Source organism: Balearica regulorum, chromosome W, assembly GCF_011004875.1.
Source record: "Balearica regulorum gibbericeps isolate bBalReg1 chromosome W, bBalReg1.pri, whole genome shotgun sequence".
Classification (NCBI taxonomy): domain Eukaryota; kingdom Metazoa; phylum Chordata; class Aves; order Gruiformes; family Gruidae; genus Balearica; species Balearica regulorum.
The window spans coordinates 24,041,873-24,069,131 of record NC_046219.1 but is presented as its reverse complement, the minus strand read 5'-3'; the positions used below and the strand labels follow the sequence as shown (position 1 = coordinate 24,069,131).

Here is a 27,259-nt window from a genome sequence, read left to right as displayed (position 1 = left end):
TTCCCGAGCAGAAGATGGCTAACCCCCTAAAGCCCCTTCTTTTCTCTTTTATTGCTGTGCATGACGTTATACGATATGGAATATTTCTTTGGTTAGTTCAGGTCATCTGCCCAGTTGTGTCCCCTCCTAGCCTATTGTGCAACCCTTTGTCCCCCAGTCTATTCACTGGGAAGACAGAGTGAGAAACAGAGAAGGCCTTGATGCCATGTAAACACTGTTCGGCAATAGCTAGAATATTAGTGTGTTATCAGTACTTTTTTGGTAAAAAATCCAAAACACAGTACCATATGAGCATCTATTAATGCTCTATTAATGTAAATTAACTCTATCCTAGCCAGGCCTAGTACTGACCGTAACCCCCATCCCCTCTGCAATGCTTGGGGGAACATGTAGAAGAGTCAGGAGCAAAGGAGTAAAGTTGAGCCTGGGAAATGGGGGGTTGGGAGGAGGTGGTTTTTTAGTTGTTGGTTTTGTTTGGGGTTTTTTTCTCATTACACAAACCTCTTTTGTCCCCCTTGTCTCGCTGAGAAGGGAGGTGTGAGCAGCTGGGTGGGCATTTGGCTATTAGCCAAGGTCGATATACCACACACCAGTTAGTGAGATTTCTTTCTGACAGCACAAAACTGTAACAGAACTTTTCATTATAAAGAAATTGTTTTGTTTTTCTTTTCAGGTACCATGATCAACAGGATGTTACAAGCAACTTCCTTGGAGCAATGTGGTTGATTTCAATAACGTTTCTATCCATTGGATATGGTGACATGGTACCTAATACATACTGTGGGAAAGGAGTCTGTTTACTCACTGGAATCATGGTGAGTGTTTCAGAATTTATTCACTGGATATGAGATTAAGTTTGTTAGAATTAGTCCCCAAACTCATGGTAGTCATATCAGAAATATTTATTTGGTAACTTTTAAAGTATATAGGCTTACTTGCACCATTCCATGGTCTTTCATTCCATGGTAATGGAATGGAAGGCTTTCATCCTCTGTAGGTAGAATGAAGAGCTGCATAATAAAATACAGAGAAACAATTCCACCTGATGCCATTCTCAGCTTCAAAATCTCAGTAGAGTCTTTCATTAAATGTTAGGATATCAGATCTTTTTGACTGTCTTTGGACATGCGTAATTGGATCAGTTCTAATAACAAACCTACAGCTCTAATATTTGCTTCTCAGTGAAGTTATTTGCAGGTGTAAAATTGCAAAGGTGGCTAGTCTCCTAAAGCATTTTGCTTGTGCATAGTTTTCTACATTGTTTCTTGTAAGTCTAATAACATATGATCCATAGTTTTCCATTGCTTTAAGTGGATTTATGTAGTGCAGTTTTCATTATAATAATTTTTGTTACCATTGATTTAATTGTTATACCATACATATTCAGTACATATTTATTAGCTGTACTTCATATCTAATTTAATATTTTTTTATTGTAGCATTTGGTCCAAGTTCGGTAGGGAGTAGGGCAATAAATTATAATGGAAATTTCTGTATATTTACAGTAAATTAGAAGTAAAAAAGCTCCTGATCCTGCCACTTTTATTTGTATCAAGCTCCCATGTAAATTTCCCTGTGAGTGAGAAGTTCAGGATGGGCATCATATATAATATATATGATAGTAAGATCCACTGATCATAAAAGTAATGCAGCTTCAATATCCACCTTCTATTAAAACAGGTATATTGGGATTATGGCTGAAAACAAATGGTGGCAAGAAGTTTCCCTTTTTTGAGCAGGTGTTTTAGTAAATCTGTTGTTTATAAAAGTATGTATTTTATGTTCAGAGAGCAAAATAGATCAACGCATTTTTGTAGTGTTAACGACTTTTTTCCCAAATGCTTCTTTTTTATTTTTTTTAACATCTGACAGGTTTCAGGTCATTGACCTTTATTGAGAAAGACTTCCAGTAAATTTTGGTAGTGTCAAATGCATATCTCTTTAAATACAGAGTTTGCAATCTGGTGAAAATACAGGCAGAAAGCACAGGAATGACTCAGAAGGCTTTTCTAAAGGCTGTTGACTAAATTCATATCTGCTGTCTTCTGGGGTATTTGCTTTTGTTCTTCATTCTGAGATGGATTTTGATGCTAGATAGAATAAAAAGTGGCCATAAGTTCATTAGGAAAAGAAGAGAACATGCAGCATATATTGCCACAGGGATGTGCAGAACAAGTACAGAACCCTGTTATAATGCTTTCCTTCTTCCCAGACACTGTTCAGAAATAAGAAGCAAATGCTTCAAGATGCAGATATGAGATCATTATCCCTCCTCATTATCATCTCTGACTACATCCTTGACAACAGCTCCCTTGACAACAGCTAAATTCTAGGTTAACTTGCCTTGAATATTTACTCAAAACAAATTGTTCAGCATTCCTGGCATTTTCAGTATGAAAAAAAATTACTGTAGCAGAAATCTTAGAGTTCCCAAGCCCTGCAGAAATGCAATAAAAATGTTAGTATTGATACTAATCATCCATGGGTTTCATGCTGCTATTAGGTTTATATTGATACAAATGACAGCAGCATCTGGACTGGTCTTAAAATTTTAATGGTTGTGGGTAGGCTGTACAATTTTATTATGATGAAAACAAGGTAAAAATAAAATAACAGGAACAGCCTCCAGATTATTGCACATTTTTTCTATGCACTCATGAATGAACCACACAGAAGGTGAAATTCTAAGCTGTATTTGTCATTTTGCTAATGACAGCACCATTTGGAATCAGGTGTAAAATTATTTACAGCAGCTGTTTCCATTGCTTTAGTGAAAAGCTACAGTACCGGTTAATATATACTGATTACACACATATTTCTTTTTCACAACTGAAACAAGATCCCTTTGAAAATTAGGTTTGCAAAAGGTACAGATAATATTCACCTTCATGTCTTTGATTGGTTTTTATGATTAAAAATTCTGCAGCTACATTTGAAGCAGTAAGACTTCAAACACTCAGTAGTACTTACATAGTCAGGATCACATGATGAGTTTGGGATAAATACCTCCAGAGACAGAAAGCATTCTTAACAAAAAAAAGGATCAGGTACTTAGCATGTGATGGTATTTAAAACAGTAATGAAAATCTGACCCACAATCAGGACATCAGCAATATGGCTTTGACAAGCCGTCATCTTTGAGAAGAAAGTTATGAAGCAATGTGAGAAATTTGGATGTTGAAATTACTGGGGTTTTTTTGGTAAAGGATCTGAAATATATGAAGTGTGAAACAGTGAACATATTAATGAACATATCCTCCAGCCTAAACTCCAAGACCAAAAAGTTCATAGCTCTTCAATATAATTCTTTAAAAACAACTACTCTTCTGAAACTTGTACAGTAACTAATTCATGTTTATTGTGGAAAAGATAAGATCCTAAAAGAACAGACTTAGCTATTTCTATTTCAAGAGGAATGATTGATAGTCTAATTAAAAGACACAGAATAACTGTTGAATGACTATAACAAGTAAAATCAAACAATCTATTTTTCCTTTCAAGAGGAAAAAAATAATTCCCTAGCATCTAAAGTAGCAAGTAGATTATTGTGATCAATGCCCAATACCACTGAATTTTTGCTTTTGGATAAGGCCCCTGTTAAAAAGTATAGAATGGAAAATAAATAGAAATACTTATGAATACATGTTTAAGTTCAGGGAAACATCTGTAAACAACTTGTTACAAGAGTGGTTACACAGACCACTGAGGAGAATTGGCTTTGCAGAACTGGTGGCCCAAGGAGGGCTCCTTTTGTGTCTTGACCCTATAGAAGGGAGAGTTCAGGTATGCCCTGGTTCTCCTCCCACTTTTGCCTCAAGAATTGGTTTCTGTGGGATGAAAATTGGACTGCTCAGGCTAAACCCTGCATTGTGCTTCTGCCAGGGAAGTAGACTTTATGCAGTCTGCCGATGGCACCAAATACTGAGGCCCTACTTCCCAGGAAGTGGCTGGACATCACCTGCTCATGGGAAGTAAAGAATAAATCTCTTTTTTTTTGAGAAAGGAATCTGGCAGCTGCCTTCTTTCAGGTACAGACAAGTATAGCAGGACATTTTTGTGACAACTACAACACTAAACACTGCAATTCACTTCCAGTCCAGCTAAACATGCTGTAAACAGAACCCAACAACCAGTAGCCAAAGGGAGCTGCTCCGGTGCTGGCCCGACCTGCAGCAGAGCGACAGGTCATAGAATCACAGAATCGTAGAATGCTTTGGGTTGGAAGGGACCTCAAAGATCATCTAGTTCCAACCCCCATGCCATGGGCACGGACACCCTCCACTAGACCACGTTGCCCAAAGCATCATCCAACCTGGCCTTAAACACTTCCAGGCATGGGGCCTCCACAACCTCTCTGGGCAACCTGTTCCAGTACCTCACCACTCTCACAGTAAAGACTTTCTTTCTAACATCTAATCTAAATCGACCCTCCTTCAGCTTAAACCCATTACCCCTTGTCCTGTCACTACACTCCATGATAAACAGTCCCTCACCATCTTTCCCGGAGGCCCCCTTCAGGTACTGGAAGGGCACAATTAGATCTCCCCAGAGCCTTCTTTTCTCCAGGCTGAACAATCCCAACTCTCTCAGCCTGTCCTCATAGGAGAGGTGCTCCAGACCTTTGATCATCTTTGTGGCCCTCCTCTGGACTCTCTCCAACAGCTCCATGTCTTTCTTGTACTGGGGCCCCCAGAGCTGGATGCAGTACTCCAGGTGGGGTCTCACCAGAGCGGAGTAGAGGGGCAGAATCACCTGCTGGTCACACCTCTCTTGATGCACCCCAGGACACGGTTGGCTTTCTGGGCTTCAAGTGCACACTGACGGCTCATGTTGAGCTTTTCATCAATCAGTACCCCCAAGTCCTTCTCCTCGGGGCTGCTTTCAATCCATTCTGCGCCCAGCCTGTAGTTGTGCTTGGGATTGCACAGACCCACGTGCAGGACCTTGCACTTGGCCTTGTTGAACATCGTGCAGTTCGCATGGGCCCACCTCTCCAGCCTGTCAAGGTCCCTCTGGATGGCATCCCTTCCCTCCAGCATGTCGACCACACCACACAGCGTGGTGTCATCGGCAAATTTGCTGAGGGTGCACTCGATCCCATTGTCCATGTCGCCGACAACGATATTGAACACCAACGCTGTAATTCCATCATAGAAGGCCACCAGATTTGTTAGGCACGATTTGCCCTTAGTGAAGCCATGTTGGCTGTCACCAATCACCTCCTTATTTTCCATGTGCCCGAGCACAGTCTCCAGGAGGGTCTGCTCCATGATCTTGCCAGGCACAGAGGGGAGACTGACCGGCCTGTAGTTCCCTGGGTCTTCCTTTTTTCCCTTTTTAAAAATGAGGGTTATGTTTCCCCTTTTCCAGTTGGGGGGAACTTCGCTGGACTGCCAGGACTTCTCCAATATGATGGACAGTGGCTTAGCCACTTCATCCGCCGGTTCCCTCAAGACCCGTGGATGCATCTCATCAGGTCCCATGGACTTGTGCACCTTCAGGTTCCTTAGATATTCTCGAACCTGATCTTCTCCTACAGTGGGTGGTTCTTCATTCTCCCATTCCCTGCCTTTGCCTTCTGTGACCTGGGCAGTGTGGCTCAAGCATTTGCCAGTGAAGACTGAGGCAAAGAAGTCATTGAGTACCTCAGCCTTCTCCATATCCTGGGTAACCAGGTCGCCTGTTTCATTCCGGAGGGGACCCACATTTTCCCTCGTCCTCCTTTTATCATTAACATACCTATAGAAGCTTTTCTTGTTGTCCTTGACATCCCTGGCCAGATGTAATTCTATCAGGGCTTTGGCTTTCCTAACCTGATCCCTCGCTGCTCAGACAGTTTCTCTGTATTTCTCCCAGGCTACTCGCCCTTGCTTCCACCCTCTGTAGGCTTCTTTTTTTTGTTTTACTTTGTTGAGGAACATCTTGTTCATCCATGGGGGCCTCCTGGTGGTTTTGCCTGACTTCTTCTTTGTTGGGATGCATCGCTCCTGTCCTTGGAGGAGGTGATTCTTGAATATTAGCCAGCTGTCTTGGGCCCCTCTTCCTTCCAGGGCTTTGTCCCATGGTATTCTACCAAGCAGATCCCTGAAGAGGCCAAAGCCTGCTCTCCTGAAGTCCAGGGCAGTGAGCTTGTAGTCACACCTCATTGTGACTGGCCCAGAGGCTCCGTGCATCCTTGGCATAGACTACCTCCGGAGAGGGTATTTCAAGGACCCAAAAGGGTACCGGTGGGCTTTTAGTATAGCTGCCTTAGAGACAGAGGAAATTAAACAGCTGTCTACTTTGCCCAGTCTCTTGGAGGACCCTTCTGTTGTGGGGTTGCTCAGGGTTGAAGAAGGACAGGTGCCAATTGCTACCACAATAGTGCACTGGCTGCAACATTGCAGCAACCAAGACTCCCTGATTACCATACACAAGTTGATTTGTTGACTGGAGTGTCAAGGAGTGATCAGCAGAACTTGCTCACACTTTAACAGTCCCATGTGGCCAGTGTGAAAGTCTAATGGAGAATGGAGACTGACAGTAGTCTGTCGGAGCCTGAATGAAGTCACACCACCATTGAGTGCTGCCATGCCAGACATGCTAGAACTGCAATACAAATTGGAGTCAAAGGCAGCCAAGTGGTATGCCACAACTGAAATTGTGAATGCATTTTTCTCATCCCTTTGGTGGCATGGTGCAGACCACAGTTTGCTTTCGCTGAGCAATGATAATCCTTTGAACAAAGTAAGCAGGAAATAGTTCATGCAGTAGACCTTGGGCAACTCCCTGCAGGACCAGATGTTAAAAATATGTTCTATACTGCAGCCAGGGAGAATGGCCCGACCTGGAGTCTCTGGCAGAAGATGCTACATGGAGTAAGTGGGTCACACTGATCACACAACGGGCTCAAATAAGAAACCCCAGTTGCCCAAGAATTCTGGAAATGATCATGGACTGACCAGAAGGCAAAGATTTCGGAATGTTGCTGGAGGAGGAGGTGACACATGCTGAAGAGGCCCCACCGTATAATAAACTGCCAGAACATGAGAAGCAATGTGCCCTGTTCACTGATAGGTTCTGTCACACTATGGAAAAATATCAGATGTGAAGGGCTGCTGTATGGAATCCTATATGACAAGTTGGAGAAACTGCTGAAGGACAAGGTGAATTGAGTCAAGGGGTGGATTTTACCGTGGACACTACCACACAGGTTATCCGTGAATGTGAAACATGCACTGCAATCAAGCAAGCCAAGTGGTTAAAGCCTGTCTGGTATGGAGGACGATGGCTGAAATATAAATATACGAGGCCTGGCAGATTGATTATATCACATTCCCACAAACCTGCCAAGGCAAGTGCTATGTGTTTGCAGTGGTGGAAGCAGCAGCTGGATGGCTGGAAACATATTCCATGGCCCATGTCACCACCCAGAACACGATCCTGGGTCTTGAAAAGCAAGTCCTGTGGTGACATGGCACCCCAGAGAGAATTGAGTCAGACAACGGGACTCATTTCTGAAAAAAACTCATAGACATCTGGGCCAAAGAGCATGGCATTGAGTGGGTGTATTACATCCCCTATCATGCACCAGCCTCTGGGAAAATTGAATGATACAATGGACTGTTAAAGACTACACTGAGAGCAATGGGTGGTGGGACCCTCAAACATTGGGACACACATTTAGCAAAGGCCACCTCGTTAGTGAACATTGGGGGGGGTCTACCAATCGAGCTGGCCCTGCCCAATCAAAACTTCCACGTACTGTAAAAGGGGATAAAGTCCCCGTAGTGCGCCTGAAGAATATGTCGAGGAAGAGAGCCTGGGTTAGCCCTGCTTCAGACAAAACCAAACCCATCCATGGGATTGCTTTTGTTCAAGGACCTGGGTGCACTTGGTGGGTGATGTGGAAGGATGGGGAAGTTATTTTGCTCTTCCTTTGTTGTCCTAGTAAACTGTCCTTATTCCAATCCACAAGTTTTACCTTTTTCTTATGATTCTCCTCCCCATCCCATTGGGTGGGGGAGACAAGTGAGCGAGCAGCTGTGTGGTATTTAGCTGCTGGCTGGGTCTAAACCGTGACAGAGAGCAAGCCCCCTACCCCTCCTTTCTTGCCTGTCCCTCCTGAACAGGTTATAGCCATCAATTGCAGTGCTCCAGTCATGTGATTCATCCCATCACATTTCAGTGATAGCAATTAGATCGTAGCTTTCTAGCTGCACAGTGGCTTCCAGCTCCTTGTGTTTGTTACCTGTACTGCGTGCACTGGTATAGAGGCACTTCAGCTGGGCTATTGACTGTCTCACCTTTTTAGAGAATCATAGAATGTCTTGGGTTGGAAGGGACCTTAAAAGATCATCTAGTCAACCCCCATTCTGATGAGCAGGGACATCTTCAACTAGATCAGGTTGCTCAGAGCCCTGTCCAACCTCACCTTGAACGTTTCCAGGGATGGGACATCTACAACCTCTCTGGGCAACCTGTTCCAGTGCCTCACCACCCTCACAGTAAAGAATTTCTTCCTTATATCTAGACTGAATCTACTCTCTTTTAGTTGAAAACCATTACCCCTTATCCTATCACTACAGAACTTCGTAAAAAGTCTCTCCCCATCTTTCTTAGAAGCCCCCTTTAAGTATTGAAAGGTCACAATAAGGTCTTCCTGAAGCCTTCTCTTCTCCAGGCTGAACAACCCCAACTCTCTCAGCCTTTCCTCATAGAAGAGGTGTTCCAGTCCTCTGATCATTTTCGTGGCCCTCCTCTGGACTCTCTCCAATAGGTCCATGTCTTTCTTGTACTGAGGACCTCAGAGCTCAATGCAATACTCATGAGAATGGAGTAGAGGGGGTAGAATCACCTCCCTTGACCTGCTGACCACACTTCTTTTTATGCAGACCAGAATACAATTGGTTTTCTGAGCTGCGAGTGCACATTGCCGGCTCATGTCCATCTTTTCATCCCCCAGCCTGTATTGATACCAGGGATTTCCCCAATCCATGTGCAGGACCTTGCACTTGGCCTTGTTGAACCTCATGAGGGTCTAATGGATCCACCTCTCAAGCTTGTCCAGGTCCCTCTGAATGGCATCCTGTCCCTCAGATGACACCACTCAGCTTGCTGTCATCTGCAAATTTGCTGAGGGTGCTCTCGATTGCACTGTCTCTCATTGATGAAGATATTAAATAGCATGGGTCCCAATACGGACCCTTGAGGGACTCCACTCGTCACTGACTTCCATCCAGATATGGATCTGTTGAGCACTACTCTCTAGATGTGACCATCCAGCCAATTCCTCATCCATTGAACAGTCCACCCATCAAATCCATATCTCTCCAATTTAGAGAGAAAGATATTGTGGTGTACTGTGCGAAAGACCTTACAGAAGTCCAACTAGATGATATCCGTAGCTCTTCCCATGTCCAATGAGGTAGTTGTTCCAACATAGAAGGCCACTAGGTTGGTCAGGCAAGACTTGCCCTTGGTGAAGCCATGCTGGCTATCTCGAATCACCTCCCTGTCCTCCATGTGTCTTAATGTAGTGTTGTGGTTTCACCCATCAGGCAGCTGAAACAACCACACAGCCGTTTGCTCACTCTCCTCAACCCAGTGGGATGGGGGGGGAGAACAGAAAAAAAGTAAAACTTGTGGGTTGAGATAAAAACAATATAATAGGACAGAAAAGGAAGATGATGATGATGATGGTGGTGATGATAATAATAATAGTAATAAAAGAATATACAACACAAGTGATGCACAGCACAATTGCTCAGCACCTGCTGACCGATGCCCAGCTAGTTACCAAGCCACAGCACTCCTTGGCCAAGTTCCCTCAGCTTATATGCTGAGCATGACATCATATGGTATGGAATATCCCTTTGGAGAATTTGGGTCGGCTGTCCTGGCTGTGTCCCCTCCCAGCTTCTTGTGCACCTCTGGCAGAAGGCTTATGACTCCTCACTGGCAGGGCCTGGGAAGCAGAAAACTCCTTGACTTAATTGTAAACACTGCTTAGCAACAACTAAAATATTAGCGCAATATCAACATTGTTGTCATACTGAATACAACCCACAGCACTATACAGGCTACTATGAAGAAAATTAACTCTATCCCAGCAGAAACCAGGACACATAGCTTCTAAGAGGATCTGGTCTATGATCTTATAAAATCATAGAATGCTTTGGGTTGGAAGGGATGTTAAAGATCATCTAATTCCAACCCCCCTGCCATGGGCAGGGACACCTTCTACTAGATCAGGTTGCCCAAAGCCCCATCCAACCTGGCCTTAAACACTTCCAGGGATGGGGCCTCCACAACCTCTCTGGGCAACCTGTTCCAGTGCCTCACCACCCTCACAGTGAAGAATTTTTTCCTTATATCTAATGTAAATCTACCCTCTTTCAATTTAAAACTACTATCTCTCTTCCTATTACTAAATGCCTTTGTAAACAGTCCATCTCCAGATTTCTTGTAGGCCCCCTTCAGGTACTGGAAGGCTGCTATAAGGTCTCCCCGGAGCCTTCTCTTCTCCAGGCTGAACAATCCCAACTCTCTCAGCCTGTCCTCATAGGAGAGGTGCTCAGACCTTTGATCATCTTTGTGGCCCTCCTCTGGACTCTCTCCAACAGCTCCATGTCTCTCTTGTACTGGGGACCCCAGAGCTGGATGCAGTACTCCAGGTGGGGTCTCACAAGAGCATGGAGTAGAGGGGCAGAATCACCTCCCTTGACATGCTGACCACACTTCTTGTGATGCAGCTCAGGATACGATTGGCTTTCTGGGCTGCAAGCACACATTGCTGGCTCATGTTGAGCTTTTCATCAATAAACACCCCCAAGTCCTTCTCCTGAGGGCTGCTCTCAATCCAGCCTGTATTTATGCTTGGGACTGACCCCTCTCAAGGTCCGTCTGGACGGCATCCCTTCCCTTCAGCGTGTCGACTGTACCACACAGCTTGGTGTCGTTGGCAAAATTCGTGAGGGCGCACTCAATCCCATTCTCCATGTCACCGACAAAGATATTGAACAGTGCCGGTCCCAATACGACTCCTGAGGCATGCTGCTCATCACTGGTCTCCACTTGGACATTGAGCCATTGACCACAACTCTTTGAGTGCGACCATCCAGCTAATTCCTTATCCACCATGTGGTCCATCCATGGAATCCATGTCTCCCCAATTTAGAGACAAGGATGTCATGTGGGACAGTGTCAAATGCCTTGCACAAGTCCAGGTAGATGACGTCAGCTGCCCTTCCATGTCCACCAACCCTGTAACCCCATCATAGAATGCCACCAAACTTGTCAGGCAGGATTTGCCCTTAGTGAAGCCATGTTGGCTGTCACCAATCACCTCCTCATTTTCCATGTGCTAAAGCATAGTTTCCAGCAGGATCTGCCCCATTATCTTACGGGGCACAGAGGTGAGACTGACCAGCCTGTAGTTCCTTGGGGCTTCCTTTTTTCCATTTTTAGAAATGTTATGTTTCCCCTTTTTCCAGTCAGTGGGAACTTCGCCGGACTGCCAGGACTTCTCCAATATGATAGAGAGTGGCTTAGCCACTTCCCTCAGGACCCGTGGATGCATCTCATCAGGTCCCATGGACTTGTGCACCTTCAGGTTCCTTAGATATTCTCGAACCTGATCTTCTCCTACAGTGGGCAGTTCTTCATTCTCCCATTCCCTGCCTTTGCCTTCTGAGGCTTGGGCAGTGTGGCTCGAGTGCTTGCTGGTGAAGACTGAGGCAAAGAAGTCATTGAGTTCCTCAGCCTTCTCCATATCCTGGGTAACCAGGTCTCCCATTTCATTCCAGAGGGGACCCACATTTTCCCTTGTCCTCCTTTTATCACTAACATACCTATAGAAGCTTTTCCTGTTGCCCTTGATGTCCCTGGCCAGATTTAATTCTCTCAGGGCTTTAGCTTTCCTAACCTGATCCCTGGCTGCTCAGACAATTTCTCTGTATTCCTCCCAGGCTACCTGCCCTTGCTTCCACCCTCTGTAGGCTTCCTTTTTATGTTTGACTTTGCCCAGGAGCTCCTTGTTCATCCACAGGGGCCTCCTGGTGGTTTTGCCTGACTTCCTCTTTGTTGGGATGCATCCCTCCTGTCCTTGGAGGAGGTGATCCTTGAATACTAGCCAGCTGTCTTGGGACCCTCTTCCTTCCAGGGCTTTGTCCCATGGTATTCTAACAAGCAGGTCCCTGGAGAGGCCAAAGCCTGCTCTCCTGAAGTCCAGGGTAGTGAGCTTGCTGTGCACCCTCCTCGCTGCCCTGAGGATCTTGAATTCCACCATTTCATGGTCACTGCAGCCAAGGCTGCCCTTGAGCTTCACATCCCCTACCAGGCCCTCCTTGTTGGTGAGAACAAGGTCCAGCATGGCACCTCTCCTCGTTGGCTCCTCTGTCACTTGGAGGAGGAAGTTATCATCAACACATTCCAGGAACCTCCTGGATTGCTTGTGCCCTGCTGTGTTGCCCCTCCAACAGATATTGGGGTGCTTGAAGTCCCCCCATGAGAACCAGGGCTTGTGAACATGAGGCTGTTCCTATCTGCCTATAGAGGGCCTCATCCACTTGGTCTCCCTGGTCAGGTGGCCTGTAGCAGACCTCTGCTATTATGTCCCCTGTCCCTGCCCTCCCTTTAATCCTGACCCATAAGCTCTCAGTCAGCTCCTCATCCATCCCCAAGTGGAGGTCCATTCACTCCAGATGGTCACTGACATAGAGGCTGACATCCTCTCCTTGTCTGCCCTGCCTGTCCTTCCTAAAGAGCCTGTATCCTTCCATCCCAACACTCCAGTCATAGGAGCCATCCCAGAAAGTTGGTGATGCCGATGAGATCATAGCCTTGCAGACTTGCGCACATCTCCAACTCCTCTTGTTTATTCCCCATGCTACATGCCCCCGATGAAGCTGACTGACTGGCTGGAGTGCCTGGAATTCCTTTCAGGTACTTCACCAGTGTTTCCCTGTTGGTTCCTAGTACCTCAGGAGCCTCTGGCTCACCTCCGTAAGACTTAAAGTGTGCTGCAGTGTATCCAGCATGTCTCTGAGCAACAGGCTGACAACTCTCGCCAGCACCCCGTCCCTCTGACCTTGGCGTGTCATCCCACAGCTTGTCACAGGCAAGCCTGATATTATCCCTCTTCCCCCTTCAAGCCTAGTTTAAAGCTCTGTCAATGAGCCCCACAAGCTCCTGAGCAAAGACCCTCTTCCCCCTTTGAGAAAGATGAATCCCATCTGACACCAGCAAGCCTGGTGCTGTGTAGACCATCTCATCACTGAAAAATCCAAAATAGTAATGGTGACACCAGCCATGGAGCCATGTATTAATAGACTGGGTTCGTCTGTTCTTCCCAGTGTCGCTGCCTGCAACTAGAAGGAGAGAGGAAAAAATAACCCGTGCACCAGATTCCCTCAGTAACCGTCCCAAGGCCCTGAAGTCTCTTTTGATCGTTCTTGGACTACGCATTGCGGCTTCATCACCACCCACATGGAAGAGCAGTAGTGGGTAATAGTCTGAGGGCTGTAGCAGGCTGGGGAGTTTCCTAGTGATGTCCTTAACCCAGGCCCCAGGGAGGCAGCAGACTTCCCTAAAAGGAGGGTCTGTCCGGCATATCGGACCCTCTGTTCCCCTCAGAAGGGAGTCACCTACATCTATAACCCACCTTTTCTTCCTCGTGGAGGTGGTCATGATATGGGGGGGGGTGGGCCTTTCTGACCTTGGCGACATCTCTGGCGTAGATGGACCGTCATCCACGTCATCCATCAACTGGCCTTCCACAGCCAGAGCCTCATACCTGTCGTACAGACGCACTTGGGAGGGCGAGGTGGGCAAGGAGGAGGTTTGCCTGCTGCCCCGAGCATGGACTTGCCTCCATTCACTCCTTTCCTTTAAGCTACTGCCTTCATCCTGGCAGGGGAAGGATACAGGGTCCCCTTGATCTTGGGTTTTGTCTGGTGGCTGTCCCTGTTTCTGTCTCAGGGAGGGCAGAGCTTGGCTGCACCAGTCTATCTCTTTCTCAGCCTCCCTGGTGCTCCTTAACCTTTCTACTTCCTCTCATAGCTCTGCCACCAGGCTGAGCAGATCGTCCACCTGGTCACACCTCACATGGCCATTCTCACTACTGCCATCCATTCCCAGTGACAGGCTCTGGCACTCCCTGCAGCCTGAGACCTGGGTGGCCGCATGTTTTCGCGGGAGCTCTGTCTGGGTTGCCACATCCATTCTGGCGAGCGCAGAGGTTAGAGCTTGCTGCCGGGTGGATGCCATAGCTAAGCTCCTTCCAAGGGGGTGATGAACACCAATGGAACTCACCTCTTGAGCTGGTAGGGTGACTACGCCCTTCCTGCACAAACTTCCGTGCCCCGCTCTGTTCGTAGCGCTCCAGATTGTTATCGCTCCCTAGGCTGCATTTTATAGACGTGGGAGTGGCCACGGTTGCTCTCGCAATGCCCAGGCCTCGTCAGTGCCTCCCGCGAGAGCTGCTGGCTCCTGGCGGGTCTCTCCGTTCCCCTGGCGTTTCCCTTCCTCAGGAAAACCCCCTGTGCTCGGCTGCAGGTTGGGCCGGCACCGGAGCAGCTCCCTCGTCGACTCAGGCCCAGACACAGAAGTGAGGCTGACAGTTCAGTAGTTCCCAGGGTCCTCCTTTCTTTCCTTTTTTAAAATGGGTTCAATGTTTCCCTTTTTCACTGGAAAGGAGTTGTTCCAGCTGAGCACACTTGCAGCTATGACATCCACCGCTGCCTTCAGGTGCTTGGGGGACTTCCAGGTGCTGGAGCTCCATGGTATTTCAGTCCATGGGAGGACTGTTTCCCTATTTCTGGACAGGTATTTCAGTCCTTGGGAGGTCTGTTTGGGTTGAGGCATGAGCATAGGTAAGCTGTAGTGCTTCTGTTTGGGTTTCAGCCTCAGCCTTGCAGTTGTGGCAGGTTGTCACAGATGGAGTGATGCACTTCACTCATAAGAGAAAAGCAGCAATACGTTTATTGATATAAACCAGAGATTTAACAACGTTGATAGTAAATGTGACAGTGGTTTAACAAGATTTGACGGCAAGGCACACTTGATTATTTACTGCATAGAGGACAGGGTAAGTCAGACACGTTGGGGAGACCGTCCCATTGAGTCACGAAGTTCAGAGAGGACCTCCTTGCTTTCTAAACTACTCAGAGGAGTCTAGGTGTGGCTGGAGTCAATCCTAGTCCCAGACTTGTTCAACGGTTTATGTCTAAAGGATTATATGTGCACAATCAATCTAAGATATAATCTTAGTGAAGCTTACCAAGTTTAGCAAAATATTAGTCACTTACCAAGGATCTGTTGCAGCAAGGAATCTCTCAGTATCGAGGAGTAAGGGATCTCTGCGGCAGGCGTAACCTTGAGAGGTGTCCCTACTCAAGGGGAGATCCTGTTGTGCAGCCCGCTGCTGTGCAGGAGAGCTCAAAGGGCTCTTGGGCTGCTCACTATTTATGGGGTAAGATGATTGACTCATAGTCATATTTGCATACCGACTACAGATGTTAGTTTCTTCCAAATTTGGCTTGAATCAGACATTAACCAGCACTGTGGTTAGGTGGGTGCATTGCTCAAATTAGCCCTTGGCTATTGTGTTGTTATCTGTCTTCCCCAAATCCACTTTGAGCTGGATGCAGCCATCACGACAGATGCAGCCATTACAACCGCCACTGGTGGTTATCGCTTGAGCAGGGTTATGGGAAGTAAAGGTCAGGTTGGGGGTGGGGGGAAAGCACAACCGTCACACAGGTGGACACCATTTTCTTTCAGCAGGTCACAGTCTCCTTATAGTTCTCAGAAAAATAACCCACTTATAAAATGGTAATTCTTTTGAAAGATGTAACCCTTCTAATTCCCTGGAGACCTCAAGCTTCTGGGTAGGCTTGCACAGCCACCAGTTAGTTGGGGTGACCGTTGGGGCTGCAGCCTAAGCCTGCTGGTGAGTAGAGCAGAGAGCAGCTCACTAACTGGCAGAGCGTGCAGCCCTTCCCGCGCGAACTGCCGCACAAACTGCTGACGCCACTCCCTGTTTGCAAATCCTGGCCGCTGGCGCTCCCTAGGGGCCAGTTATATGCGGCTTCCCACGGTTTGAACTGGCCGCGGGGACAGCTGGCACCGCCCAACTCTCGCCCGCCCCTCTGGTGAGACCTGCCGCCTGATGGAGGGTCCCTCACACACACACACAGCCCAAAGGTGCCAGGAGCCCAGAAATCCTCCTCAGACACCCCGGGGGACATCACAAACCTTGAACTCCTCTTAGCACGCGGCAACTACTGCGTTTGGAACTTTACCAAAGAAAGAACCAAATGGAAACTGATGACCAAATGCTGTTTTCAGTGTGGCTTCTCTGGCAGTGCTAATGATTCTTTGTCTTAGATTTTAAAAGACAAAAAACCATCCCCCCAAACTTAAACCTTTAGTTAAAGAGTTGCAAGCACTTGTCTTTGCTTATCACTAAAAGTGGGCCCTTACTGAAATGCTAGTCCCAAGCGCTGGACTTTGTTGAAGTCTGAGTCTGAACCTTTATCGTGGTTTAACCCCAGCCAGCAACTAAGCCCCACACAGCCACTCGCTCACTCCCCTCGCAGTGGGATGGGGGAGAGAATCAGAAGGGTACAAGTGAGAAAACTCATGGGTTGACATAAAGACAGTTTAATAGGTAAAGCAAAAGCTGCGCATGCAAGCAAAGCAAAACAAGGAATTCATTCACTGCTTCCCATTGGCAGGCAGGTGTTCAAGCCACCTCCAGGAAAGCAGGGCTCTGTCACGCGTAACGGTTACTTGGGAAGACAAACAAGACCGTCCCTCCTTCCTTCTTCTTCCCCCAGATTTTATTGCTGAGCATGACATCATATGGTATGGAATATCCCTTTGGTCAGTTGGGGTTAGCTGTCCCAGCTGTGTCCCCTCCCAACTTCTTGTGCACCCCCAGCCTACTTGCTGGTGGGGTGGTGTGAGAAGAAGAAAAGGCCTTGATGCTGTGTAAGCACTGCTCAGCAGTAACTAAAACATCCCTGTATTATCAACACTGTTTTCATCACAAATCTAAAACATAGCCTACTAGCTACTATGAAGAAAATTAACTCTATCCCAGTCAAAACCAGCACAACCTTGCAGTTTTGCAATCACTATGTATTGCATCAGTATGAACCTTCAGTCTAAGCACTTGTGAACTGGGAAGGCATGATCCGGATCTAAACTTCATAGCCTCATCCTCATCAGATATGATTTCTGTAATTTTAGTCACTCTGGATAACAATGGCTTTTTCCCTCTAGAACAGCTGCCGTAGCTACGTCTGTTGCAGTCTACCATAATGTAAAATTATCTGTGATAGCTTTAAATTAGTTATCTCAGGACTGGAGGTCCTGGTGATAACAGCAGAAAGCTCAGGGTGGGCTGCATCAGTAAAGAGAAGGACAGAGGACCATGACTAGATTGCTACAGGTGCCTCAGCTTAGTATATAATATGGATATTGTCATATATCTCAGCAGAGCACAGTGGGGTCTGAAGGATAAAAAAAGACAAAGTCAGATCTAGTATTATGATGTGTACAGTACAGTTGGTGATACAGAGCTACCATCTTCATTTATTGCTATTTATATTACTGTAGCACTTCAGGACTCTTAACACCTGATTCCATTGATACAGGTCCTGTATAAAAACAGAAGAGAAAAATATAGTCTTAGTTCCCAAACAGCTTACAATCCCAATATAGGAAAGAGAGTGGGGAACAATGAGGCATTATTAGAATGATACTATCATAACAAGTGATCTTGGCACACCAGAAATCTAAGTATTGTCACTGGTTTTGGTAGATTTTGTAGTAAATAATATTCTAAAAAAGGAGTGGGGGGACTTGAAAGACACCCATATATCAGATTTGTAGATGTTTTCATGGAGCTTTTACTAAGTCAAGAGATGATGCAAAGGAGGGGTTTTTTAATGTTGTAGTAGTGGGGAATGTATGGTGGCATCATGGACGACTTAGAGCCAAGATCTATTGCCTCCATATTGAATGGGATGGAAGAGCCCGAGGTCATAAAATATCAAGACTGAGATTGATGAGATTCCCCCCCTGTTTTGGGTTTACGTGGCAAGGTTTTGGTAGCGGGGGGTTGCTACAGGGGCAGCTTCTGCGAGAAGCTGCTAGAAGCTTCTCCTTTGTCTGATAGAGCCAACGCCAGCCGGCTCCAAGGCAGACCCGCTGCTGGACAAGGTTGAGCCAATCAGCGACAGTGGTAGCACCTCTGTGATAACATATTTAAGAAGGGGGGGGGGGGGGAAAGAAGGGGCAGCTTTTGCTGCCAGAGAGGAGTGAGAAGATGTGAGAGAAACAACTTTGCAGACACCAAGGTCAGTGAATAAGGAGGGGGAGGAGGTGCTCCAGGCGCCGGAGCAGAGATCCCCCTGCAGCCCGTGGTGAAGACCATGGTGAAGCAGGCTGTCGCCCTGCAGCCCATGGAGGATGGTGGGGAGCAGAGATTCCACCTGCAGCCCATGGAGGACCCCAGGCAGGAGCAGGTGGAGGCACCTGAAGGAGGCTGTGACCCCGTGGGAAGCTCACGGTGGAGCAAGCTCCTGGCAGGACCTGTGGACTCGTGGAGAGAGGAGCCCATGCTGGAGCAGGTTTGCTGGCAGGACTTGTGAGCCCGTGGGAAGGACTTACGTAGGAGAAGTTCGTGGAGGACTGTCTCCCATGAGAGGGACCCCCACGCTGGAGCAGGGGAAGAGTGTGAGGAGTCCTCCCCCTGAGGAGGAAGGAGCGGCAGACAAGGTGTGATGAACTGACCACAACCCCCATTCCCCGTCCCCCTGTGCCGCTGAGGGGGGAGGAGGTAGAAATCAGGAGTGAAGTTAAGCCCGGGAAGAAGGGAAGCGTGGAGGGAGGTGTTTTAAGATTTGGTTTTATTTCTCAGTGCTCTACTCTGTTTTGCTTGATAATAAATTAGATGATTTTTTTTTTTTCTTTCTAAGTTGAGTCTGTTTTGCCCGTGACGGTAATTGATGTATGATCTCTCCCTGTCCTTAACCCACAAGCTTTCTGTTATATTTTCTCTCCCCTGTCCAGTTGAGAAGGGGGAGTGATAGAGTGGCTCTGGTGGGCACCTGGCCTCCAGCCAGGGTCAATCCACCACACCTCCCTGGGCTTTCTCTTCTCTAAGCTCTCTCAGCCTGTCCCCATAGGAGAGATGCTCCAGTCCCTTAATCATCTTAGTGGCCCTGTTTTGCACTGGGAGGTTCTGGTCCGTTATGATCCCAGTAAGAAAGGCACTTAGACTCTGTACGGTATCATTTAAAATGCTATTTATCTAACACTATAAGGAGACAATGGCATCCCTTTAGATGCTGGGAACCCTGAGTGGTGTAGCATTGAACAGGACTCCAACCCACGTGCAGCATGCCACGCAGACCCCGTCCACAGCCGAGATTATCCCCTTTTGGTCTTCCAAGCCATTATAGGATTTTCTTACAAGGAAACAACTCTATTTATAATTTCTACTGTCAAAGAGAAAGAATGTTTACATAAGAACTTCTTGCTGTGCTTGTAGATAAAGGCAAAGCCACCCAAGTGACATAATCACCAGTACTAACTGGTAGCTGCCTGCAGGATCCTCTGTTACAATGAGCTGGCTAAGTTTATCCTGCGGCCAAGGGATTTGTGTGGCATAGCACAGGCCTGAAGGCCACACTGTATGTGCACCACAGTGCAGCATGACACAGCATAGCACAGGCCTGAGCCCAGAACTGGACACAGGACTCCAGGTATGGCCTCACCAGTGCTGAGTAGAGGGGAAGGATCATCTCCCTCAACCTGCTGGCAATACTTTGTCTAATGTAGCCCAGGATACCATTAGCCACCTTTGCCATGAGGGCACGCTGCTGGCTCATGTTCATCTTGGTGTCCACCAGAAACCCCAGGGCTTTTTGTGTAGAACTGCTTTCCAGCTGGGCAGCCCCCAGCATATACTGATTGTTCCTCCCCAGGTGCAGGACTTGGCACTTCCCCTTGTTGAACTGCATGAGGTTCCTGTCAGCCCACTTCTCCAGCCCATCAAGGTCCCTCTGGATGGCAACGTGACCCTCTGGCATATTAGCCACCATCATCTGCAAACTTGCTGAGGGTACACTCTTCTCCATCATCCAGATCATTAATGAAGGTGTTGAGCAGAATCGGACCCAGTATTGACCCTTGGGATACACTGCTAGTTACTGGCCTCCAACTAGATTTCGTGCCACTGATCACCACCCTCTGGGCCCAGCTGTTCAGCCAATTGTCTGCACATCCAGCCCAAACTTCAACAGCTTCTCTATGAGGAGTTTCTGGAAGACAGTGTCGAAGGCCTTACTGGAGTCGAGGTAGACAATATCCCTGGGGAGGTTGTTTCAGTGATTGATTGTTCTCACTGTAAAAATTTCTTTCTTATATCGAGATGAAATCTCTCCTGGTGCAACTTGTGCCCATTGCCCCTTGTCTTCTCCATGCGACTCCTTGTGGAGAGAGACCCTCCGACCTCTTCGTAGCCACCCTTTAAGTACTGGAATACTGTGATGAGGTTCCCCCTGAGCCTACTCTTCTCCAGCGAGAAAAGACTTTAACTCCTTCAGTTGATTTTTGCCTGACTTCCTGCTTGTTGGGATGGACCGCTCTTGAGCTTGGAGGAGGTGATCCTTGAACATTAACCAGCTTTCTTGGGCCCCTCTTCCCTCTGGGGGCCTTATCGCATGGGACTCTACCAAGCCAGTACCTGAAGAGGCCAAAGTCTGTTCTCCTGACATCCAGGGTTGTAATCTGGCTTTTTGCCCTGCTCCCTCCCCTCAGGATCCTGAACTCTACCATCTCATGGTCACTGCAGCCAAGGTTGCCTTTGACCTTCACATCTACAATGAGCCCTTCCTTGTTTGTGAGTATGAGGTCCAGCAGAGCACCTCTCCTTGGTGACCTCTTTATCACTTGGATCAGGAAGTTGTCATCGATGCTCTTCAGGTATCTCGTGGATTGCTTATGCCCTGCTGTGTTGTTCCTCCAGCAGATATTGGGATGGTTAGAGTCTCCCATGAAGACAGGGCCTGCAAACATGAGGCAGCTCCTAGTGGTCTGTAGAGGGCCTCATTTGCTTGTTCTTCCTGATCAGGGCACCTATAGCAGGCAACCACTACAATGCCACCCTTACCTGTCTTGTCTTTCATCCTTACCCATAATCTCTCAGTTGTCTCCTCATCCATCCCCAGGCAGAGCTCCATGCATTCCAGCTGCTCTCTCACATAAAGCGCAACTCCTCCTCCTCATCTTCCTGGCCTGTCTTTTGTACTGTATCCTTCCATTGCAACACTCCAGTCATGGGAGCTATCCCACCATGTCTCTGTGATCCCAGCAAGATCATAGTCCTGCACCTGCATGCAGAGCTCTAATTCCTCATGTTTATTCCCTATGGTATGTGCATTAGTGTACATGCACTTCAGAGAGGCACCCCAGCATGCTGATTTCCCAGAAGGAATCTGTTGGGGTTTTTTTACCATAATGGTGCCTTGTAGGCACTTCCTTGCTTACATGCAAATGTTGGAGGTGACTTCGTTTAAGCCCTATTTTGTTGATTTTGCATTCCCTTTCAGTCATAGCACTCCAGGCATTTTGCTCGTCAACCTCGTCAAAGTGTCTATCACTCCCTTACAGGGCTGCTGGTAACTCCCTCACCTGTCGTTCCTAGTTTAAAGCTCTCCTTACCAGGTCAGCCATCCTACTGGCAAAGGTATCTTTCCCCACTTGGTGAGGTGGAGCCCATATCTCCCAAGCACACGTTCATCCTCAAACAGGGTCCCATGGTCATAGAAACCAAAGCCTATTGCTTACATGAATTCCACAACCAATTGTTGACATGGTGTATCAGTGCCCTCCTCCTTACACCCTTTCCCCTCACCGACAGGATTGAGGAGAATACCACCTGGGACTCCATGCCCCTGACTATCACCCCCAAAGCTCAATAGTCACTTTTGATACTCTCCTGGTTGCCCTTGGCACTGTCATTGGTGCCCACACAGAAGAGCAGGGGGTAATAGTCAGAGGGTTGGACAAACTTCAGCATTCTCTCCACAACATCCTGGATCCAGGTCCTCAACAAGCAACAAACTTCTCTAGACAATAGATCGGGTTGGCAGATTGGTGCCTCTGTCTCCTATAGCAAGGAGCGGCCCATTACTATCACTCACCACTTCCTCCTGGTGGTCTTGCATGGTTCAGGGTCAGTTGGTCCAGATGCTTCACTTGAAAGCACATCCAGCTCCTCCTCAGCTTTGAGGACAGTGAACCTGTTTTGTAGTTTAAGCCCGTAGGTAGAGCAGAAGCCTTCCTCTTGGTGCTGGAAGTCACCAGCTTCCATTCTTCGCCTTCCCCAGAGGTTGCACTTACTATTGTGCTAGGGACAGACTACTTGTGTCTCCATCACACCTGGGGTCTGGGGCTCTTGAAGCTGTTGCATCTCTGAGAAGATACTGTCTATCTCTCTCTCTCATCCTCTCTGATGCTGTGCAGCCTGCTGACTTCCTCCTGTAACTTCTTCAGGATGGAGTTCGATTAGTGAGAAAATATTTACACACACACACACACACACACACACACATATGTACAATGTGGAACTGTGGTGAGTTGACCTTGGGCGGCTGCCAGACCCTCACCCAGTTGCTCTCTTACCCCCCTCCCAAACAAGACAAAGGGAGAAAATAAGATGAAAAAGCTTGTGGGTCGAGATAAAGACAGGGTGATTGCTTGCCAATTACTGTCACAGGCAAAACAGACTCAATTTGAGGAAGATTAATTTAATTTATTTCCAACTAAAAATAGAGTAGGATGGTGAGAAACAAAGACAAAAACCAAAACACCTTCCCCTCACCCCACCTTTTTCCCAGGCTCAACTTCACTCCTTCATTCCTGATTCCTCTACCTCCCCTCTCTGCCCCACAAGCAGCACAGGGGTAATGGGGTTAGTGTCAGTTCATAACAGTTCTTCTCTGCTGCTCCTTTGTCCTCATGCTTTTCCCCTGCTCCAGCATGGGTCCTCTCCACGGGCTGCAGTCCTTCAAGAAAAAATCTGCTCCAGCGTGGATTCTCCATGGGCCACAGTTCCTTCAGGAAATAACTGTTTGCTCCAGTGGACTGCAGTGTGAATATCTCCTCTGGCGTGGTCTCTTCCATGGGCTGCAAGGGAATATCTGCTCCAGCGCCTGGAATACCTCCTCCCCCTATTTTTTCTATGACCCTGGTGTTTGCAGGGTTGTTTCTCACACTTTTTTTCCTCACTCCCCACTGCCTGTCCAGTATTCTTGCCCTTTCTTAAATATGCTTTCACAGAGGCACTACCAGCTTCGCTTGAGTGCCTCAGCTTTTGGCCAGCAGTGGGTCTGTTGCCGAGCTGGCTGGAACCATCTGTGTCTGGCACAGGGCAGCCCCTTATCTCTTCTTACAGAGGCCACCTCTGCAGCCCGCCCCCGGCTAGCAAAACCTTGCCACTTACACCTGATACATGATCCTTCCAGCAGCTGGACTCAGACACTCAGTCTGCCCAGTAGCTCCCCATGGAACCCATTCTCCCCAGTTGCTGCCACCTGGATATATGAGCCCCCGAGGCCACAGTCCTACTCCAGTTGTTGGTACAGACTATCTCACGCACATACACACACACACACGCACGCACAGACCTGGCTGGGGCTCTCCTGGTTCCCTGGTAGTCAACCCCCCTCGTGGTCTTGCCCTTAGAGACACACTCACCCACCCCAGCAGGTTTCATCCATAGAGACGTACAACCCAACACCACCCTCCCCCCCATCCCCCCAGCATCTGCCTGGTACTCCCCTGGTCCTTCTAATAGCCAGCTCTTCCCATGGCCTTACCTTTGGACACGCTAGCCCTCCCACACCTGACTCTCAGGCCACTTCACCTTACCCACAGGCTAGTCCGGCTTGATCTTTGCTAATACTCACATGCTCACTCACTCACCGCAGTTGTTCCTCCCCAAATCACCTAGATCTTTCCCTTTCCCAGCCTTTGATTCCTTCCCTAAACATCCCATAATGAGACCTCTGCAATCCCCAAATACTCTTCCCCTGCATCCTATAATGCGTCCCATACCCCAAGGCAGCAACATCCCTCAGTCCAAAACATGTTCCAGCATTGACTCATCTTGATAGGTTTCACACCTGGACACTGGAGCTGAGGCTTTCCTCAGACAACTCTGGGAGGGACCCGGACAGGGGGTCCCTTCCTCTGAGTCCTTAATTTGGGTTCCTGCCTGCCATTGCAATCAGCCCAGCTGATTGCAACGGACGTGCATATATATTACCCAGTGGGCAGACGCTGCAGCAGCATGGTGACCACCTGGAATAAAGCCGTGTCCTCTGCTTCTCCTGAGCTTCTAGCACCCAGTAGAACCAGTGCAGCTACACAGACAGTGTGATCACACAGGCTTCAGACTGCGGGGTATGTGCGAGGATATTCCTGAAGATGGAGGGTGATAGCAAGCACGCCTGCGGGAGGTGTGACCAGGTAGATGAACTGCTCTGCCTGATGGCCCAGCTTCAGGAGGAGGTGGGCAGACTGAGGAGCATCCAAGAGTCTGAGAAGGAGATTGACCAATGGAGCTATGCTCTGCCATCTCTGGTACACAGAAGCCAACTCAGCGTGGCCACTTTGGAGGCAGGTCCAGGATCTGTTCTGTACCAGGAGGAAGGCAGCGTTACAAGGGATAGGGAGGAATAGAAGCAGGTTACTGCACGGAGCTGTAAGAGAAACCCCTCCTTACCCTCTCAGCTACCTTCACAGAATAGGTATGAGGCCCTGGGTATGGTAGACGAAGGGCATAATGAGATAGAAGAGGATGAACCCATGCAAGCACTCTTGCCAAGGTCAGAACAACCAACTCCTCGCAACAAGACCTGCATTAAGACCAGTGCCGAGAAGAAACAACGGCAAGTTACGGTCATTGGTGACTCCCTCCTGAGCAGAACGGAAGCACTGATTTGCAGACTGGACCCTCTTTTCAGGGAAGATTGCAGCCTCCCTGGGGCCCGAATCAGGGATGTCACCAGATGACTGAAGAACTTAGTACAGCCTTCAGACTATTACCCACTCCAGCTCTTTCATGTGGGTATGTGGTGGTTTAACCTTGGCTGGATGCCAGGTGTCCACCAAGCCGCTCTATCACTCCCCTCCTCAGCAGGACAGGGAGGGGAGAAAAATAAGATGGAAAAAACAACCCCAAACTTGTGGGTCAAGATAAAGGCAGTTTAATACAGCAAAAGCAAAAGGCCGCGCACAGAAGCAAAGCAAAAGCAAAAGATTATTCTCTACTTCCCATCAGCAGGCGATGTCCAGCCACTTCCTGGGAAGCAGGGCTTCAGTATGAGTAGCATTTGCTCCGGAAGACAAATGTTGTAAAAAAAAAAAAAAAAAAAAAAAAAAAAATAATGTCCCCCATTCCTCCCTCTGTCTCTCAGCTTCTTATTGCTGAGCAGGCATCATATGGTATGGAATATCCCTTTGGTCAGTTTGGGTCAGCTGTCCTGGCTGTGTCCCTTCCCAAGATTTTGCCCACCCCCAGTCTACTGCTGAGGGGGGGAGAAATGTTGGAAATGTTGGAGACACAGCCTTGATGTGTGCCGGCAGTGCTCAGTAGTACCCAAAACACTGGTGTGTTATTAACACCTTGCTCGCTACCAATACACAGCACAGCACTATGAGGGCTGCTATGGGGAAAATTAACTCCATCTCAGCCAGACCCAATACAATCTCCACCCCTTATTCCATACCATTTGCGTCATGCTCACGTCCCACATACTTTAATACATATATCTATTTTATAACCGTTCCATTGTATTTAATTCTCATTAACTACTATCCCCAGTCCTTTAACAGATAGATGTTACTCTCTCGTTCCATGAGCTTCCTCCGCTCCTCCAGATGTTCATGAACAGGCTATGACTTGAGCCCAATCTGTCAGGATGGGTGTTCAGGACAGGAGAAGCAGTATGTTCAATTGTCGGGCACCAGCGCCGGCTTGCTTTGGGTCATTGTTGCACTCGTCTGGCTCCTTGCAAAACTCGCTCTTCATCGGTTCAGGTTAAATCTCCTTGAGGCACACACCAGGTCTCCGCATCCTTCCGCATTACCCACCAAGTACACCCAGGTCCTTGAGCAAAGACAATCCCAGGAATGGGCTTGCCTTTTCCCATGGGAGGGGCAATCCACACCACCTTCCCCAGCCACTTTCCCATGTGCACTACAGGGACCTTGTCTCCTCCCACACTATGTAGGGGTTCTGTTTGGGCAGGACCAGGATGGTTAGCAGATCCTCTGGTATTAATCAGCCAAGTGGCTTCTGCTAAATTTGTATCCCAGTGCTTCCATGCCCCATTGCCCAATGCCCTCAACATAGTCTTTAACAGTTCATTATATCTCTCAGTCTTTCCAGAGGCTTGTGGGTGATAGGGGATGTGATACGCCCACTCAATGCCGTGTTTCTTTGCCCAGGAGCTTATGAGGTTATTTCGGAAATGAGTCCCATTGTCTGATTCAATCCTTTCTGGGGTACCATGTCGCCATAAAATTTGCCTTTCAAGGCCTAGGATGGTGTTTCGGGCAGTGGCATGGTTTACAGGATATGTCTCTAGCCAGCCAGTAGTTGCTTCCACCATGGTGAGTATGTAGCGCTTGCCTTGGCGTGTTCTTGGCAGTGGCCCGATATAGTCAATTCGCCAGACCTCACCATGTCGAAAACCCAGCCATTGCCCTCTGTTCCAGGGAGATTTTACTCGTGTCGCTCGCTTGATTGCAGCACATATTTCACATTCATGAGTGACTTGTGTGATGGCCTCCACGGTCAGGTCCAGCCCTCGATCACGAGCCCATCTGTATGTTGCATCTCTCCCTAGATGTCCGGATGTTTCATGGGCCCATCGAGCTACAAATAGCTCACCCTTACGCTCCCGGTCCAGGTCCACCTGAGCTGCTTCAATTTTGGCAGCCTTGTCTACCTGTTCATTGTTTTGATGTTCTTCAGTGGCACGGCTTTTGGGTATGTGAGCATCTACATGATGCACCTTCAAAGCCATGTTTTCTACCCGGGCAGTGATGTCCTGCCACAGTGCAGCAGCCCAGATGGTTTTATCCCTTCGCTGCCAATTGGTCTTCTTCCACTGCTGTAGCCAGCCCCATAGGGCATTTGCCACCATCCAGGAGTCAGTATAGAGATAGAGTACTGGCCACTTTTCTCGTTCAG

At 47.9% G+C, this 27,259-nt stretch overlaps 1 protein-coding gene and 1 long non-coding RNA gene across 3 annotated transcripts in view; one reads left to right on the top strand and one right to left on the bottom strand.

Annotated features, from left to right (window-relative positions):
- LOC142599226 (uncharacterized) overlaps window positions 1–27,259 on the bottom strand; it is a 1,086,559-nt gene that overhangs the window by 69,566 nt on the left and 989,734 nt on the right. The gene's annotated exons all lie outside the window — the stretch shown is intronic.
- LOC142599158 (small conductance calcium-activated potassium channel protein 2-like) overlaps window positions 1–27,259 on the top strand; it is a 162,252-nt gene that overhangs the window by 81,454 nt on the left and 53,539 nt on the right. For both annotated transcript variants that reach the window (XM_075738900.1, XM_075738901.1), the window contains one exon: window positions 674–815. In XM_075738900.1, the coding sequence (XP_075595015.1) occupies window positions 674–815 (142 nt within the window). The remainder of the gene's footprint in view (window positions 1–673; window positions 816–27,259) is intronic.